Source organism: Mustela erminea, chromosome X (genome assembly GCF_009829155.1).
Source record: "Mustela erminea isolate mMusErm1 chromosome X, mMusErm1.Pri, whole genome shotgun sequence".
Classification (NCBI taxonomy): domain Eukaryota; kingdom Metazoa; phylum Chordata; class Mammalia; order Carnivora; family Mustelidae; genus Mustela; species Mustela erminea.
Window position 1 is genome coordinate 129,214,944 of NC_045635.1, and position 19,715 is coordinate 129,234,658.

Sequence of the window (19,715 nt, forward strand, 5' to 3'; positions counted from 1 at the left end):
TAATACCGGGGCAGGATGTCGGGGGAATCTGGAGAATTGATTCAGAAAAGTTCAGTCTGAGGAACTGATAAGGTTTGTAAAAGCATCTGCACCTGGGCTTTATTTTATGTGGCAATCCCTGCGATCTTTTACAACTTCTTTCATGAGTCAGTATTTTATTTTTAAGATTTTATTTGCTTATTCATTTATTTATTTATTAGAGAAAGAGAGACAGACAACACAAGCAGGGGGAAGGGAAAAGCACGCTCCCTGCTGAGCAGGGAGCCTGATGCAGGAGTCGATCCCAGGACCCTGGGATCACCACCTGAGCCAAAGGCAGACACATAACCGACTGAGCCACCCAGGCACCCATGAGTCAATATTTTAAAATCAGATTTTACTAAGTTTTCCTATTTCATGTACATCCAATCTAGGGGTATGGATTTGTCTGTACAGTGGAGTCCCACTGCATGGACATATCACCTTTATGGATTTCATTGCATAAACTTGAGAAAAGACAGAGATATGGCGACATGCCTTCCCAGATACACCCTCTGTCTGACAAGTCTTCAAGTACGAGCTCCCAATGACACCCAGGCCTCAAACATCATAGAAGCTTCTTGAAACATCCAGGGAACACAGTTTAGAAAATTTATATGTTTTTTGTTAAAAACAACAACAACACTCAAGTTAAATATCTCACATCGTAGAGATAACTGCTGTTAGTTAATTAACATTTTGGGGAATACTCTTCTAGGCCTGTTCTACAGACACAATATGAATAGATATGTCTGTGTCTCAGTACACGCACGCACACACTCACAGGTACACAACTGCGTCTTGATGGCCACCACGCAAAACCCTGCAGAGATGAAGAAAAAGCAAACTGGGATCCAATCATTGTCAATTCCACTACTCTCTGTCTCTCCCTGTGTCCCTGCCCTTACTTTTTTTTTTAAACATTTATTTATTTGAGAGAGAGTGAGAGAGAGAGAGAGAGAGCAAGTGCACAAGCAGGAGGGGCAGAGGGAGAAAGAATCTCAAGCAGACTCCGCGCTGATCATAGACCCCCAACACGGGGCTCGATCTCATGACCCTGAGATCATGACCTTACCCCAAATCAAGAGTTGGGGGGACGCCTGGGTGGCTCAGTTGGTTAAGCAGCTGCCTTCAGCTCAGGTTATGATCCCAGGGTCCTTGGATCGAGTCCCACATCAGGCTTCTTGCTCTGCAGGAAGCCTGCTTCTCCCTCTACCTCTGCCTGCCTCTCTGTCTGCCTGTGCTCGCTCGCTCTCTCTACCTCTGTCTCTGACAAATAAATAAATAAAATCTTTAAAAAAAAAAAGAGTTGGAAGCTTAACCACCTTAGCCACCTGGGTGCCCATTTGATGTCTTTGTCTTCTTCTCTGTGTGGTTCTTTGCTCCCAGGTAAGCACGAAGTTACAAAGCGAGATTCACCAGCCCCCAGCGACACTCAGGGACTGTACAGCTCTCGGCCTCTCTTGCCCTCACCAGCTCAGGTTGGAAATACTTTCAGAAGCATCAAAAACTTTTATTTTAGCTCATGATGGAGGTCTCTAGGTGCACTTTCCCAGAGTGCCTCTGCTCTTGTTGATAGACATATTTCTGACACATATGTAGAGAGACCAGAAGCCATAGTGAGAGGCAACCCAACTGCTGCCTCAGAATTGCTCCTTCTGGGACTGTCAGAGGGGCCTGGACATAAGCCCCTGCTCTTCAGTCTGCTCCTGTCCCTGGCCCTGGTCACCAAGGTGAGGAACATGCTCACGATCCTGGCCACCAGTCCTAGCACACCCCGACCTCCACAGCCCCAACATACACTTCAGAGTCAAGCGTCCTGTGTCGATGTCTGCTTCACTTCTGCCACTATACCACAAATGCTGGTCCAAGTCAGTCATCAGAAAAAAAGACAATCTTAAATATGTCATTTGTAGAACATAGAAAATATATGAACCAAGCATTTAACTTGAGAAAGTAGGAAAACAGCAGCAACAACACAAACACAAAACAAAGAAGGGGAAAAAAACTAATAACAAGGAAAGCAGTAAACATTCAAAACCCATGTAGAATAGGTCAACAGAATCAGGACCTGGTTCTTTGAAAAGACCAACAGTATAGATATTAAAAAAACAAAAAAGGAAATCACAAATAGATCACATTATGAATAGTAAGAATATCTAGCAACAGATTTAAATACATGGAGGAGGGCTGCCTTGCTGGCTCTGTTGTTTGGGTGTTTGACTCTGGATTTCGGCACAGGTCATAATCTCAGGGTCGTAGGCTCAAACCCCTCGTCGGGCTCCATGCTCAGTGCAGAGTCTGCTTGAGACGCTCCCTCTGCTCCCCCCTGCTGTGTGAGCGCTCTCTCTCTCAAATAAATCTTTTTAAAAAGTAAGGTAATTTAAACAGAGGGGTATTGACAGACAAATCAACATACAGATTACAATTCATGAAACCAAATAGAGCATTCACAAATATACCTTATGTACAAGAACAATCAACAGGCAAATAAATGTTATGTAATACACGGAGCTGAGGAAAAACGCAAAAATAATGTCAGCTCTTCACTGTGACATAATTCTTAGATGGGCAAGAAGCATCAAATATAAACATGAAACTATTTTTAAAATATTATATTGATGGGGTGTCTGGGTGGCTCAGTGGTTTAAAGCCTCTGCCTTCGGCTCAGGTCATGATCTCAGGGTCCTGGGATTGAGCCCCACATCAGGCTCTCTGCTCAGAGGGGAACCTGCTTCCTCCTCCTCCTCTCTCTCTCTCTCTCTCTGCCTACTTGTGATCTCTGTCAAATAAATCTTTAAATAAAATCTTTTAAAAAATAAAATATTGATAATATATGCTCAAGATGAAGTGAAACTTCTTAATCAAAAAGACAATGGAGGGCACCTGGGTGGCTCAGTGGGTTAAGCCGCTGCCTTCGGCTCAGGTCGTGATCTTGGGGTCCTGGGATCGAGTCCCGCATCGGGCTCTCTGCTCAGCAGGGAGCCTGCTTCCTCCTCTCTCTCTCTGCCTGCCTCTATGCCTACTTGTGATCTCTCTCTGTCAAATAAATAAATAAAATCTTTTAAAAAAAATTAAAAAAAAAAAGACAATGGAAAAGATCACACCTGAAAACTGACAGATTTAGTGACATACGAATAAAAAGACAATTGAAGAAACATTTGTCATCTGTATAACAAAATATTCATATCCCACTAACTTTAAAAGCTTATAATAGGGGGACACCTGGGTGGCTCAGTTGGTTAAGCAGCTGCCTTCGGCTCAGGTCATGATCCCAGCGTCCTGGGATCGAGTCCCACATCGGGCTCCTTGCTCAGCAGGGAGCCTGCTTCTCCCTCTGCCTCTGCCTGCCATTCTGTCTGCCTGTGCTCGCTCTCTCCCCCACCTCTCTGATAAAGAAATAAAATCTTTAAAAAAAAAAAAGCTTATAATAGGGGTACCTGGGTGGCTCAGTAGGTTAAAGCCTCTGCCTTTGGCTCAAGTCATGATCTCAGGGTCCCGGGATCGAGTCCCACTTCGGGCTCTCTGCTTAGTGGGGAGCCTGCTTCTGCCTCTCTGTCTGCCTCTCTGCCTACTTGAGATCACAGTCTCTCTGTTAAATAAATAAATAAAATCTTAAAAACAAACAAAAACAAAAGGTTAAAACATCCAACCCATGAAGATACAAAAACAAAATGCACCGAAAAGATAATTCATAGAGGGAGAAACAAAATGACTAATAAAAATACCAAAAAATCAGCCTTGTTAATAAACAAACATGAACTGAAACAATCAAATTAGCACTTTCATTGATCAAAACAGCATGTGATACATGGGGTCTCTATATCCTGTACCAGGAGGTGAGATCCATAAACCTTTCTACACAGGATTGCCAAAAACATAGAGACTTAATACTGAAAGGTCTGTCGTAACCTGTCTGGGATAAATCCGTACAAGTGCAGTTTGTGTTCTAATACATACATTTAAGTATTGGTAGATGATGCCGACATCACACAGGCATACAAACACACCCGCCAGTCAGTGCGGCACCAGCGCTCCCCCACCCTAACCCACACTGCACTGTCCCACATGGAAGTCAGGACCCATGCAGCTATCTCACAAACTGTACTGAGAGGCAAGTGTAAAATGCACATGGAGTTTTGAAAAGTGTGACTAGAGTCCAAAATAGCTCGTTACTACTTCTTTATTGACTGCATGTTACAGTGATAATATTTCGCATATGATTGGGTTCCATGCAACATACTGAAATTATTTTGTTCAAGTCTTCTTTATTGTCTTCCTTAATAAGTTCCCAAAGTTTTTGTCCCACACATTTTCTTGTTAAGCTCATTCCTGAGTATGTCATAGTCTTTACTGATACTGTAAAGGGTGCTTTGTTGACCCATTCTAGCTGTTGCTTCATCTTTGCCCAGGGCCGCTTTACTGACCGCCCTTACTGGTAATAATTTTTCAGTTGGATCACCTTGTGTTTTTCAGGTAAACAGCTGTATCAGCCTTAAATAATGAGAAGTTTTCCTCCTTCTTTTAGATATTTATACTTACTTTTTTTTTTTACTTATTTGGTTTTATGGTCTACCTACACAATAATGTAAAATGATAATGGTGATAAAGGGTATCTCTGTTTTGGTCCAGACTGTAATGTAATGCTTCTAGTGTTTTTTGGGTTTTGAGTTATTGATAGAAATATGTAATGTAAAGGAAGAATCCCCCTCGTCTGATTATACCAAGGTGTTTTATAAAGCAAAAAGGATATTTGATCTTGTTAGATGCCTCTATAATATCTGTGGGGAAATGATCAGACAATTTGTCACTTCTGACCAATTAATATGGTGTATTATATCCATGGATTTTCTAATATGGAACCATCCCTAAACTCCCCCAAATAAATCTCACTTAATCATGTTTTAGTATTTTATTGAAATGTAGTTGACATTCAATATTATATTAGTTTCAGATGTACAACATAGTAATTTAACATTTATATAAATTTGGAAGTGATTACCATGATAATCTAGCTACCATCTGTCACCACACAAATTTGTTACAATATTATTAACCACATTCCCTATTTTGTACATTGCATCCCTGTGTCTTATTTATTTTATAACTGGAAGTCTTGTACTCTTAATCCCCTTCCCCTATTTTGCCCATCCCCCCCACACCTTCCCTTCTGTCAACCACCAGATTGTTCTCTGTATCTGAGTCTGTTTCTGATTTATTTTGGGTTTTTTTTTGGATTCCACATATAAGTGAAATCATATGGTAATTGTCTTTCTCTGTGTGACTTAATTCCCTAGCATAATATCCTCTAGATCCACCCATGTTGCTGTGAATTCCAAAAGATCTCTTTCTTTTTTTGTGGCTGAGTAATAGTCCTGTGTGCATGTGCGTGTGTATGTGACATCTTTATTCATTCATCTGCTGGTGGACACTTAGGTTCTTTCCATGTCTTGGCTATTACTGTAAATAATGCTTCAATGAACACAGGACTGCATACATATTTTTGAATTAATGGATTAAAAAAAAACTGTTTAAGTATTCTCTATATCCAATGTGGGGTTTGAACCAACTTGAACGTCAAGAATCACACGCTCCACCAACTGAGCCACCCAGATGCCTCTGAATTAATGTTTTAATTTCCTCAAGTAAATACCCAGAATTGGAATGGCTGGATCATAGGGTAGCTCTATTTTTAATTTCTTGAGGAAACTCCATGCCGTTTTCCACAGCAGCTGTACCATTTTGCCTTCCCACCTCATATTTTATTTTTTGAATGAGCTACTACATTCTGTTTGGCATTATTTCGTTTAGCAGTTTTACATGGATATTCCTCAGTAAGAGTCATCCATACTTTCACATTTTGTACTCTCTTTATTGGCATCAATCCCCCATAACCAGAATGTGGAATTTTTACTGTTTATGCCTTGGAATTACATCAAAATAGCATTGGAGTAGTCTGACCTTAAAGGTTCAGTTGAATTCCCTTCTAAAGTCAGCAGACCTGACTTTTTGTGCTTTTTGTAAGAGTTGCTTTTGAACAACATTTTCTATTTCTTTTATAATAACAGATGCGTTTTTATTTTTTCACAGCTTTTTTCTAGTGTCAGTTTTGGTAATTTATGCTTTCATAGAAAAACAAACATTTTATCCATGTCCCAAACTTATTTGCATAGAGTAGAGTAAATACTGTCATATTTCACACAATTTCCTCTAAATCTGTGGTTATCTACTCACTTTCATGTCTTGTTTTGTGTATTTGTGCTTTCTCCCCTTTTTCATTGACTATGCTAACAGTTTACCTTTTTTTTCCCTCAAAGAACCACTTCTTGAATTTATTATTCTGTTATTTTCCTAATTAACTGACTTCTGCATTTATTTTTAATTTTTCCTTCACTCTTTTTCTTAGGTTCATTTTTTGTTTGTTTTCTAATAATTTGCAGTGGATACTTAATCTCTTTATTTTCATGTTTTCTGGCTCATTCACACAAGTATTTAATGTTATACATTGTCCTAGCATTGTTCTAACCTTATCACATGTCTTTGAACCCATAGTGTTTTAAGTGTCATTTTCTAGATACTCAAAGTTTTTCTTGATATAGTCAGTCTTTGAATTGAGATTTAAGGCAATACTTAAAATTTTCCATATGAGAGGGTGGTTTTCACTTTTAAAATTAATTTCTGGCATTATTGGATTTACTTATGTATGTATTTTTACTTTTTGGAAATTAAGGTTGTGGTCTGATATATGGTCATTTTTTTAAAAATTAATGATGGAAATGCCCATTTTCTTTAAAGATTTTATTTATTTATTTGACAGGCAGAGATGACAAGTAGGCAGAGAGGCAAGCAGAGAGAGAGGAGGAAGCAGGGTCTCTGCTGAGCAGAGAGCCCGATGTGGGGCTCAATCCCAGGACCCTGAGATCATGACCTGAGCTGAAGGCAGAGGCTTAACCCAGGTGGCCTGAGCCACCCAGGCACCACTTGATATGTGGTCAATTTTTAAGAATGCTCCATGAATAGCTAAAAAGAAGGTGTGTTCGTTGTCTTCAGGGTAGAGATTTAAATCCACCAGTCTGATGTGCCTGACAGACATTGTATTATTTACTTCCTCTGTCTCATCATGTTGCCTTCTCTAGGCTTATTTTTTCATTGGCAAAATGTGACAATGACAGACCCTACCTCAAAGGATCATTGAGAGGATCACATGGGGATGGTTACTGCTGAAGGCGTGGATAAGAGCATGTCGGGATCCCAGTGTTCCATGAATGCTGTCACTCCACAGGTTTGTCTGTCCATTTGGCCCGTCACGGGCTGACAGATAATTGTAAATTTGCTTCTGTGGACACTGCAAGGATAAGAAACAAAAGACTGATGATAAATTTGTAGTTAGATCAGATGACTAAACAGGAGTGTAATAAAATAAATGTTTTACAAGAAAAAAAGTGCTTTTATGGCTGTCTTTCTTTTTGCAGTTCCTTTTAGTTTTGGTTTTGAAAGTTGAAGCTTTTTGCATTCCATATATATTCAAAACTACTAGATTTTCATTGACCTTTGAGCCCTTTATTCTTATAAGGCATTCTTTCAGCCCTCTACATGTAAGGCTTTTTGAGTGAATTCTGCTACATACTCAAGTAGTCCTTGAGTCCTTGAATTTATTTTGTGTTTCCATTCACCTCATGCATCTGTAACCACTCTTTGATTCGATAAGCTGAAAATAACCCTAGGTAGCTCTCTAATATGGAGTATAAAATTGGGCTATGCATTGTGATCCAATTGAAGCATTCCTTTGTTTTTTTTTTAATTGTGATTAAAAAAAACATAAAATTTAACATCATAGCCATTTTTAATTTTTTTTTTTTAAATTCTAGTTACTTAACATATAGCATAATATTGGTCTCAGGGGTAGAATTTAGTGATTCATCACCAGAGCTCATCATAATGGTTCCCATTCATCCCCATCGCACATGTAAGCTGCCCCTCACCCGCCCTAGTAACCGCCAGGGGGTTTGCTATCACTGCATAAGTTGGGGTGCCTGAGTGGCTTGGTTGGTTGAGCAGCTGTCTTGGGCTCTGGTCATGATCCTAGGCGGGCTCCCTGTTCACGAGACTACTTCCACCTTTCCTACGCATTCATGGTCTCTCTCTAAAATAAATAAATAAAATCGGTAAAAAGACAAAAATCTCTATACTCGTTTGCCCCTCTTCATCTTAACTAATTTGAAGTGTTAACTATATACATATTGTTGGGCAACCCACCTTCTAAGGCTGCTTCATCTTGCAAAACTGTGCTCAGGCCGCGGCCCCGGCCCCTCCCGTCGCAGCGGCGGTCCCTGACAGAGCCCGCCCTTCTCTCCCCCGTGGTCCCTGGCAGAGCCCGCCCTTCTCTCCCCCGTGGCCCACCGTGGCCGGGCTGCCCCCAGCCCGGCCGTCACCTCCAGCCCTGCGGGGGCCTCCGGCCGTACCTTTCCCGTGGACTTGACCCCCTTCCAGACGCAGAAGTAGACCAGCACCCAGCAGGCCAGCAGACACAGGGTCACCTCCCAGTTGAGGGCCCCTGGCACCTCCAGGCCCCCGGAGAGCCGCAAGACTTTGTTCCTGGGGGAGGGAGAGCCCGTGAGCGCGGGGCCAGCAGAGGGTGAAGTGAGTGGGCGCTGCCCCAGGGGTGGCGTTCCCCGCCCGCCCTGCCGCCCTCCGGTCCAGGTGGGGCCCTCCTGGGCGCCGGTGCACGCGGACTCGGGCCACGTGTGAAGCCCAGAGAGAGGCCCAGGCGAGCAGTGGCTCAGAGGTGTCGGGCCGCCTCCCAGGACTCCGTGACTGGGGACACACGGCCAGCGGGTTGGTCACACCTGAGCCAGGCTGGCGCAGGCGCAGGCTGCACGGGGAGGTAGTCACGTGGCAGCGGCCTCCCGAGCAGGCCGTGCAGGAGGCTGGTGCGCGTGCGCTAGGGAGCCCAAGTGACGTCGGGAGCGAAGAGGCGGAGCTTCCTGAACCAGGCCGGGTCTCCTCAGGGTCAGCTGGAGCCCGCAATCTCCGAAATCTCTGCCACCGGCGCGGCGAGGTCGCCTTGGCGGGAAGCAGGGCCGCGCGGGGCTGTGTGCGCAGGCGCCCTGGGCCCCGCCGGCAGCCTGGCGCGCGGAGGGGCGGGGCCTCGGGCAGGCGCCTCAGACGCCCGGCGGTCGGCGGAGAGTGTGGGCGGCTTCGCTGTGGGCTCTGAGGCTGCGGCCATGCAGGCCCCAGACCGCGACGAGGCCGGCGAGGGCAGCGAGGCCGAGGCGGCGGGCGGCGAGGCCGGCGAGGGCCGGGGCAGAGGGCGGCGTGGGCGGCCAGGACCACGCGGCCAGCCCCGGAGCGCCTGGTTGCCTGGAGAGCTCCGGCAGCCGGGAAGGCGACGACGCCAGTGGCGTGGGCGGCCAGGGAGCCGAGGGCGAGGCGGCCGGCGCCCCTCAGGCCGGGCAGGGCCCGCAGGCCCTGGGGCCCGGTGGGGATGCGGCGCCCGCCCCTGTGGCAGCCGCCAGCCGACTGCTGGAGTTGTATCCTTTCCGCGGGGTGGCCGGGGCACGCGGTGGCAGCCTGGGGAGGGGACGGGGCGGTGGGGGCCCCAGGGCCTGCAGGGGGTGCGGGTGGGGAGGCGGGAAGGAGGCCCGAAGGGTCCCGGGAGCGGCCTGGGGGGGCTGCGGGGGCGGGAGGGAGCGCGGGCGCCCGTTGTGGGGTGCAAGCCGGTCTCTGAGGGGCAAGAAGGCCCAGCACTGGGAGATTCAGGAGCGGATGGTGCCTTAACCGTGCGTCCCCCCAGCACGCTCACTGTGCCTTTCCGGTCGCCCCTGGAGGCGGACATGGCCCGCAGGTCCCTGGCCCCACATGCCCAGCGCCACGGAGGGGTGGTTCACAAGGAGCTGGCGGTGAACGGCAGCGCCCTGGCCGTGTCAGTCCTAGAAGAGGATGCGGAGCGGGGGAGGGGGGTGGGGGGGCGGTGGCGGCAGGTGCCCGGGTGGCCGCTGTGTCTTAGAGTGCCCTGTTCGTGGAGGCCGAGGAGGGGCCCGATGCCCCGCACCTCCGCCCCACTTGTCCCCTGCAACCTCATTTGCCTTTTGCCTCTCTTTTAGTAGATGGACTGCCGAAGACCCTGTGTTCTTCCGAATTTCCATCAACTCCTTCCTCGACCAGCTTTCCCTGGTGATCCGGAACATTCGGGGCTTTGGGACCCCGCCTCCGCGAAGCCTAGGCCCAGGAAAGAGGAGCTGAGGCCCAGCCCTGTGCCCCACCCCCCCAAGTCAAGGCAAGGGGAGTTGGGACTTAGAGTAGCTGCCACTTTGTTAGAGGGATCTAATTGTTTGCCCGCGGGGGTCCTCAGGCCACTTGATTTCTTTCCCGGTTGCGAGAGGAGAGGAACGGGCGCTTAAATGTTTGTTACCGCTGCAGAAAATAAAACTGAGCCGCCGTGACTGTGTCTGCGTTTCCTTTCAGCTACGGTGCCCCCAGGTCGTCTCGCCTTCATTCTCCTGTGGGAAGGAGGTTCTGGGACACAGGTTCCAACAGCACAGGGTTCTTCAAGACCACTTGGGGAAAAGAAAACCGAGTCCCATACTCGGCACTAAATACCATTGACGTCCCGAGTATCTTCTTAGTTGTATTTCCACATGTAACAACATGGAATGTTTGCATTTTCAAGATGGCCATTAGCTTTTTTCCTGTGTTTTTTTTTTTTTCCATTTACCATACTCGCTTTTTCACTCACTAAAAACTCTTCAAAAGGTGTTACTGCTTAGACACATAAAATGCCTTATAATGCCATGTTGGACAGTTACACCGTTCCCAGTTTTCCCCCTATTACCGGTAGTGATTCCGTGGAATTCTTGAGCATAAGTCTTTTTTAAAAATCTTATTTGTTTATTTGACAGAGAGAGGGAACACAAGCAGGAAGAGTAGAGAGCGAGAAGCAGGTTGCCCGCTGAGCAGGGAGCCCCACGATGGACTCCATCCCAGGACCCCGGGATCGTGACCCGAGCCGAAGGCTGACGCTTCACCGACTGAGCGCCCCAGGCGCCCCAGGGCGTAAGTCTTGACACGGGTGGTGGTTTCCTCAAGATTCATTCCGAGAGGTAGAATTACTGAGTTTTTCCTTTCCATGTTCTTCAGCTTCTCAACCTACACTATACAACTGCCCTCCAGAAAATGTGCCCTCCCACCGGCATTCTGGTGTCCCCACATCGCCGCTGGGCTGACTCGCTGCCAGAATAAAAACCTTGTTTTGGAGGAGGAAAGTAAACACAGAAACTGGACGACAGCAATTCCACGGCTTCCTGGGCTTGTCTCAGATGAGCAGAGAAGCCTTGCGGCCCCGGCTAAGCATGTGCCAGGTGGGGAGGTGCGGGGGTGTTGGTGGGTTTGCTCTCTCCAAAGAGCCGGATCTCAGAGCCTCGGGAGACGGACCAGTAACACAGAGATCCCTTTGGGCTTTCTACATACACGGTCGTGATACCTGTAAGCAAGAGGAGTTGTCGACCTTCCTTTACAGCTGGCCTGCCATTCACTGGAAAACGCACAAAAATGGGATTGAACTGTCCTCCTGGTCGTGGGGTGGCATTTCCGGGCTTCCCTGCACACCTCGTCATTTTGGACTGGACGCCAGGCGCTGTGCATCTGACCTTGGCCGCTGTGTCTTTTTCTCTGTGTATTCCTAAAACGCAAGCTTCCTTCGGGGATGCCGTTATTTGCAGGCAGGTGGGTTCTTTGGAGTCTTGCCTTTAAGAGTTAGCAGGACCAGGGGCTCCTGGCAGGCTCAGTCGCTTAAGTGTCCGACTCTTGCTTTCGGCTCAGGTCACGATCTCGGGGTCCGAGCCCCATGTGTTGGGTTCCGCGCTCAGTGGGGAGTCTGCTTGAGGTTTCCCTCTCTCTCCCTCTGCCCCTCCCCACCTCAAGTAAACAAATACATCTTAAGGAAAAAAAGAAATTCGTGGGATTGGAGCAGCTTTCGGTGTAGAAGCCGTTTCCCCCAACACTCCAGAGGCGAGACCTTTGTGAGTACCCCGCCTGCGGCCTCCTGAACGGTGACAGTTCCATTCTGGCCGCTGGTCCCTGTCCTGCGTGACCCTGGGTCTGCTGACCTTCCGTCTTTGCAAGGGGTCCTCTCCTCGGCCTCAGCTGGTTTCCGCACGCGCTGGTGCTGGTCAGGGGGCTGCTGCTTACGCTGGCGGGACCGTCTGCGGCCGGCCAGCACCCTGTCCCTCGGCAGCTCTCTGGTCTCGGGTCCTCTGCCCTGCCGGCTCATTTCCTGCGCTCTCCCTGTCATGTCCCCTCCAGTCAGGGACTCTGCTCGGCTCCCTCTGGAGACACTCCCTCTGGACAGTAAGCTGCGGCAGTGCACGGTTCCTCTCCTTTCTCTGCCTTCTCCCAGACCGGCTCCCTCCACGGCCTGACAGCCGGTGTCTTCGGGGCTTTGTTTACCCGTCGCTTGTGTGTGTTTCGGTGGGGGGGGGGGCTCAAGTATTTCTATTTCATATGCCTGAGCAGACAGAGTTTGCCTTTGCAGAACCTGAAGGTCTCTGGTGTGGGCTGAAGGGGGAGAGTTGCTGCTGGCTGTGATGCTGACGACCGTGAACGGGGTGAACGGACACAACGATCAGCTCGCCTGACTGGATGCGGCAGCTGCAGCGGCTAGAGCGCGGATCTGTCTCTCTCCTCCTGTGTCGCTCTGACTTGCCCTCATTCTCTCCCTCTCTGTTGTTTTCCTTTCATTCACTCGCTTCCTTCCTTCCTTCCATCATTTTGGGACATGACTTATCGGCCGAGAGATGAAAATTTAGCTCCTTCACACCACTACTTACTACATGTCTTCACCTTATGCTCTCAACGTGGCTCTATTGATTCCACTCATTTATCTTTTTAAAGATCTTACTTGTTTCTTTGACAGAGAGAGAGAGAGAGAGAGAGAACACAGCAAGGGGAGCGGGAGAGGGAGAAGCAGGCTTCCACTGAGCAGGGAACCCGATGCGGGGCTCGATCCCCAAGCCCTGGGATTATGACCTGAGCTGAAGGCAGATGCCCAATGACTGAGCCACCCAGGCGCCCCTCATTTTATTTTTTTTTAAGGTTTTATTTGCTTTAGAGAAAGAGAGAGCACAAGAGCAGGGGTGAGGGTGGGGTAGAGAGACAGGCAGCCTCCGGGCTGAGCACAGAGCCCGATGCAGGGCTTGATCCCAGGACCCTGGGATCGTGACCTGAACCGAAGGCAGACGCTTCACTGACTGAGCCACTCAGGTCCCCCTCATTCCACCCATTTCAGGTATGTTTCCCCCTGAGGTTAAAAGTCACCTTGATGACAATGCTAAATTTACAAACCATTTCCCTAAATGTCTTCGCTCTTCCTTCTCTCCGGACTGGTTTCTCACTAGGCTGGCTGGCTGACGGCGCAGGTCTCACCCTGGACATCCCCTCACCTTTTCCTGGGTTGCAATCCCTACCCTGGAGCATGAGCCTCTTACTGTCTCTTCCTGTTTGACCCCTTTTTGTTTAGATCCTTGTTTGTTTGTTTGAGTCACACTGATGGAGGCATAATTGAGACACTACCGTACTCATTCCTCTTAGGTGTGCGTTCCTACACATCTGGGGGAAACCACACAGTCCCATATCTACCACCACAATTGAGATACAGAATATTTACATCAGCCCCCAAAGTTCCTTCATTTCCCTGTGTAGCAAAACTCTCCCCCAGCCCCTGGCCACCACTGGTCTGATTTCTCTACCTACAGTTCTACCTTTTCCAGAATGTCCCATAGATGGACTCCTACAGAATGCATCCTTTGGGTCTGGGTGTTTTTCCCCCAGTTGTTAGCATGCATGAGTCATCCCGTTTTTGTTGATGGGGATATTTCGATTGTTTTGAGATTTTATTCATTATTGATAAAGAATATAGCAAACATAGTAAATGATATTAGCCACTCACTGGTAGGGAAAATACTGATGCCTGACATTATCCATAACAAACTGAAATAAATAAACATTATATATATATACATATATATGTATATATATATATATATATATAAAATACAGACACATTATATATAATATATATTTAATACATATATATATATATATATATATATATATATTTTTTTTTTTTTTTTTTAACTACTCACTTGATGAAGTTTTAGACACGACAGTCTCCAGTGTCAGCGTTTGGTTAGGCTTAGCTGGAAGCAGAGTCTCTTACACACACTCACTTGGAGAGTCGTAAAACCAATTTGGAAGTTTACTTGACAGTATTTGTTAAAACTAGAGATGTGCGTATACCTTGACCCAACTTTGGGAATCTGCCATAGAGAAACGAGTGCATATGCAATAAGGCAATTTGGAGCATGACTTAATCCCAGCATCATTTGTCACAGCGAAAAATCGGAAGGAAGGCAAATGCCCATCAACTGGGAAAGGTTCGGTAAGTCAAGGATCAGCCGTCCTGGTGGAACGGCACGTGGCGGTTGAAGAGCAAAGGAGATACCTGGCTACTCACCAAGAAAGGGATTAGGACGGGCCGAGGACCTGTGCACAGGGCACATTCCTGTCTCTGCAGTATGCTCCCGCCACGGGGAAATGCATGGTCACATCCCGGAACAAGCCGCCTACACTCCAGGAAGGTTCATCGCTAACAAGCGCATCACAGAAGGAAAAGTCCACCTCTTAAATTTCCGACTTGCTTGTTACTTAAATACATCCCTCGAGGGGTGCCTGGGTGGCTCAGTGGGTTAAGCCTCTGCCTTTGGCTCAGGTCATGACCTCAGGGTCCTGGGATCGAGCCCCACATCGGGTTCCCTGCTCAGCAGGGAGCCTGCTTCCCCCTTTCTCTCTGCCTGCTGCTCTGCCTGCTTGTGATCTCTCTCTCTCTCTGTCAAATAAATAAATAAAATCCAAAATCAATCAACCAATATATCCTTCGAGTATGTATTTCGGGGGCACCTGGGAGGTTCAGTTGGGGAAGCGTCCAACTCTTGATTTCCGCTCGGGTCCTGATCTCAGGGTCCTGGGATGGAGCCCCACGTCGAGCTCTGCACTCAGCTCAGAGTCCCTCTCCCTCTGCTCCTCCTCCCTCCCTCTCTCTCTCTCTCTCTCTCTCTCAAATAAGTAAATAAACTCTTAAAAAACATTTTCCTTGGGCGCCTGGGTGGCTCAGTGGGTTAAGCCGCTGCCTTCGGCTCAGGTCATGATCTCAGGGTCTTGGGATCGAGTCCCGCATCGGGCTCTCTGCTCAGCAGGGAGCCTGCTTCCTCCTCTCTCTCTCTCTGCCTGCCTCTCTGCCTACTTGTGATCTCTCTCTGTCAAATAAATAAATAAAATCTTTAAAAAAAAACATTTTCCTTTTGCACAATAATTGTGTATTAAGCTAAGAAATAATCTTTCCTGGACTCACTCTTTTAAAACGTCAGGGAAAGATTTTGAGTTTGATGAAGAGATCTCTGTCAGTACCGTAGAGGACATCTGCGGGTTTCCTCACCCGGCATCCATTCCCCTTCTCCTGGTACAAGTATCCTTATCCCTCCCCCACAGAAGACCCCCCCCCCCGTTTTCCTTGCCCTCCACAGTTAGGGTTCTGGGAGAGTTGGCTTCTCCTCTGATTCCAGGAGTGGGCGTGTGGCTCAGGCCTGGCCCATCAGAGCGCTGCTTTCCTATGGCCATGGCGACCCCATCCAAGCCAGTGACACTCTGGGGGCTGCGGGGCCGGGGTGGGGGAACAGGCTGACACTGGACAGATGGCAAGCAGAAGCAGTAAGGCACATACATCTCAGAGACCCAAATCCTGCGTCCAGCCACGCCTGAAAACAGGAACTACCCTGGGGGGTAGGGAGTATGCTCCAGAGGCAGGAGGGTGGTAGGGAGAGTGCAGGGGGCAGGAGGGTGTTTGGGCAGGAGGCAGGGGGCAGGGGTATTGCTGCTGCCAGGGTCAGGGGCTGGTCCTGTCACCCCTGCCCCCCCACAGGGCCCAGAGGAAGGCACTAATGAAGGGGGCACCCAGGTGTGCTGGGGGCATATTGGACCGGGGACCCCCCTGGCCCTGCCCCCATGCCCCCCCGGATCCAGGACTCAGCCCCGAGGACAGCTCAGGACCGAGTCGCCCCGCCCCGCAACCGGTTCCGCCACCCTCAGCTGTTGCTGGACACGAGGCTGATGATCTGTTCCAGTTTTTGTCGCAACTTATGCTTCCGACAGGAGGCATCTCGGTCCAGAGCAGTGAGAACCTGGGGGAGGGGGTGTCCCCCCGGAGCGGGGCTGGCGAGGAGGGGCCAGTGCCCTCCGGCCAAAGCCCTCCTCCCCAGCTGGAGCTCTTCCCTCCCCGGCGCCTCGGCGCGCCCCGACCTCTCTGGGGGCCCCTCGGGCACGGGGCAGGAGGCACAACCCCTCCCCGGCAACACGGTGGGCAGCTTCTCCTGCGCCCCAGAGCCCCTCCTGCTGCAGAACCGGGCTCCCTGCTCTCGGGGGCCAGAGGGCAGCCCCTCCCGAGAGCGGCCCGGATGGCTGACCCCGAGCTCCCCAGCCCCTCGGCACACGCAACTCCCACGCCCACCTGAACCTCTCTCGGGCGGGTTTCCAGAAGGCGTCCTGTCCCTTGACCGGCAGGCAGCAGCCCCCGCGGAGCCCCTCGCTCCCTCCTCCCTGACCTCCCCCTGCCCCGGTGCGCGCGTATGTGCGGCCCTTGCCGAGCCGGGAGGTCACCCTGCACCTGCCCTCTCGGGGTCCCTCCCGGCCCTCTGGCCGCCCCGCCGCCGTCTCCGTGGCCGCTCCCTCTCTCCTCTCAGAGTCCGAGCCCCAGGGCTTGCTGTGTGGGCCGCTTGTCCCTCTACACGGGCTCTGGGCCGCCCCGGTGAGCTCGTGCAGGCTCCAGGCTTTCAGGGCCGGGTCCTGGCTCGCAGGTTGGCATCTCCACCCCCAGACACTTCCCGCACGCCAGACTCCTGTACCCAGCTGCAGACAGACATCTACTTGGCTTGTCCTTTCAAAGTCCAGTCCTGTCTTCGTAGCAACTCAGCCATGCATCCAAACAGCGATCTGAGCTTACTCAAAATCTTTTTCACTTCCTTTTTTAAAAGATTTATTTGAGACATCACAGAGATGGGAAGAGGGAGCAGATGCCCGCTGAGCAGGGAGCCCGTGTGGTCCAGATCGCAGGACTCCTGGACCATGACCATGACCTGAGCTCAGGGCAGAGGTTGTACCTCCTGAGCCATGAGGTACCCCAATTCTTTCTGTTTTTCCATGGTAGGTCTCAGTCGTTCTGAAAAGCTTTGGGTCTCTGGCTCCTGACCCCTCGGAGACTTTTCCACCCAGTCGTTTAACTTTTGTTTGGGGTGTTGACTGCATCACTCTGGTTGCTCAGGTGAAACCCCAGCATCATTCTTGACCTTCATCTCCCGGCATCCGTCCCGTCCAGCCACAGGTTGTTTCTACTGAAACTGTACAGAATAGGACCTCTCGCCCCCTTCCGTGGGCGCCTCCGCTAGTCCAGGTAACTATTTCCTGGCAGGCGCGTGAGTGTGGGGATCTGCCCGCCACGCTCCCTGATTCTAGTGTTGACCCTCTTGAACTCTGTTCACAGAGAAGCTGCAGGGATCCTTGCTTTCCAAACATGAAGCCGTCACATGTCTCCGCTGCTCCCTTCCCCGGCTGTGTCCTCCCGCAGATCCTCAGCAGGTGTTCACATGGACCAGCAGCGCTCCTGGGCTGTGCCTTCAGCATTCTAGGTGCTCCGAATTAGGGCCCTGCAGCCTGTCCTCCCTGCCCTGGGTGCTCTGTCCCGTGCAGCTCTGGGCTGACGCCCTCCTCGCCTTCAAGTCTTCCCGAAGCTCGTATTCTGACCTTCCCTACCAGAGCAGCCGCCCCCAACAGACCCTTTCCTGCTCTCTTCTCCACCCTACTCCGTGCCCTCTAAAATGCAGTAGAAGGTACAAACGTGTTCTTTTTGATTCCTGTCTCACCTATCTTGGGGGGCGGTGACCTGGCCTCAGGGGTCCTAGCGTCGCTTCTGTGGTGCCCTTCATGGGGCCAGTCACCGCCCAGGCCTCCCCAGGTTCTCGGGGTGGGGACGTACCCCGTCTCTGCAGGTGCAGGGGTGGGGCTCTGGGGGAGCCAGTGGGGTGCGAGACCTATCATGTGACCACGCAACTCTGTTTCACAAGTTCACTGGACACCCGGAGGGTTGAAAAGTGGCACAGGAAGAATCCATGTGGGCTGGGAAAATTCAGTCAGATCCCACTGGGGAACTCTGGGGGGTAGAATTCCTACTTAAAGTTTGTCCCAACATGAGGTAAAGGAACTGAGGTTTTGGATGCTGTCCCTCTCAGGGGGCTGAGCAGGACAGTCCACTCTGCAGCCCTTCCTGCTCTGCTTTTACCAGTAAAGCAGCCGGAAAGGGGCTCCGCAGAGGGGAAACCCCAGGCAGGTGCGGCATGACGGCCAGCAAGTGGACAGGGTCCCCCTTGAGCGTCCACACCTCTCTTTTGTCCCTTTTCAATCAATAATTATCTCTCCGGGGCGCCTGGGGGGGCTCAGTCAGGTGAGCATCAAGCTCTCGGGGTCAGCTCAGGTCATGGTCTCAGGGTCGTGGGACCTAGTCCCGAGTCTGGCTCCACACTCAGTGCAGAGTCTGCTTGAGATTCCCTCTCCCCGCCCCTCCCCCCACTCACGTGCTCACTCTCTCAAACAACGGAAGGCAAAGTCTCATGAAAGTGACATTCCACTAAGACAGAGGTCTTGACCACAAGCCAAAGACCAGAGCAACTGTGGTGGCTGATCTCACGGCTGTTCTGCCTTTTCCACTGAGCTCTGCCGGGAATCAAGGGTTGTAGAAGATGGCAAAGTGGGGGCAGGGTTCCTCACCGTGCACATGGATCTCCCTCCAGTGACTGCGCACCCTCGATTGGGAAGGGCCTCGTGTCGCCGAGGCCCTCCAGTGTCCCCTGTCTCGTCAGTGAAGTGCTGTGCATGAGGTGGGTGAGGGTCTGTGGCTCAGCTCTGCCTTCTTGCCCCTTGGCCCCCCGGTCCAGCCTGCACCAAATCCACCCTCCCTCGGGTGCAGAAAATAAAATCCAAGTTTCTAAACCACATGGCACCAAGTGGGGAAATGATAACACTAAATGCAACGTAAGGTCAAGAGAAATACAGGAGAAATAGGAAGCTAGAAACTGAGGTGGGTGTCTGGTAAAGGGGCCAGAGCACAAGGGGCCTGGCGTTCAAATACCCTTGAGGTTAGGGTTCTTGGCCCCCGCTCCCCAGGTCAGCTCTGTGGGCCAAGCTGCTCTTCTCTGGGCCAGGGGCTTGGGCTGGGATGTGCTGGGCAAAAGCAGTCATGAGGTCAGCCTCATACTTCTCAGGGGCAAGTAATCGTGTGGCCTTTTCTCCTCTCTCTGCCTTTGGCCTGTCGCCCCAAACCTGAGCCCCCACCACTCTGGCTGTCCCTGCCTCGCTTCGTGGCTTGGAGATGCCGCTGACCTGGCCACCAGAGCAGCTGGGAGCCTCGGCGGCAGAGAGGGGCTGGTGGCACGAGAGACTTGGGTTGGGGAGAGGCAGGCTGGGGCTGTCGCTTTTTAAGGTCAGTAATGACGAAGGTCTTGTTACGTGTGTTATCGGGGTCAGTGTGGTTCAGCTGAGCCGAGGCAGTGCTCAAGTGCTCACAGTCCGCGTTTGCATCTAACGTCATCACTTCCAGCAAG

At 50.3% G+C, this 19,715-nt stretch overlaps 1 protein-coding gene across 1 annotated transcript; it reads left to right on the top strand.

Annotated features, from left to right (window-relative positions):
• Window positions 1-9,242: 9,242 nt before the first annotated feature.
• LOC116582406 (EKC/KEOPS complex subunit LAGE3-like) lies at window positions 9,243-10,449 on the top strand. The gene is made up of 4 exons (XM_032329749.1): window positions 9,243-9,305; window positions 9,385-9,548; window positions 9,812-9,940; window positions 10,122-10,449. Exons 1-4 carry the CDS (start codon window positions 9,243-9,245, stop codon window positions 10,258-10,260), a joined length of 495 nt encoding a protein of 164 aa, XP_032185640.1. The 3' UTR covers window positions 10,261-10,449.
• The last annotated feature ends 9,266 nt before the right edge of the window (window positions 10,450-19,715 follow it).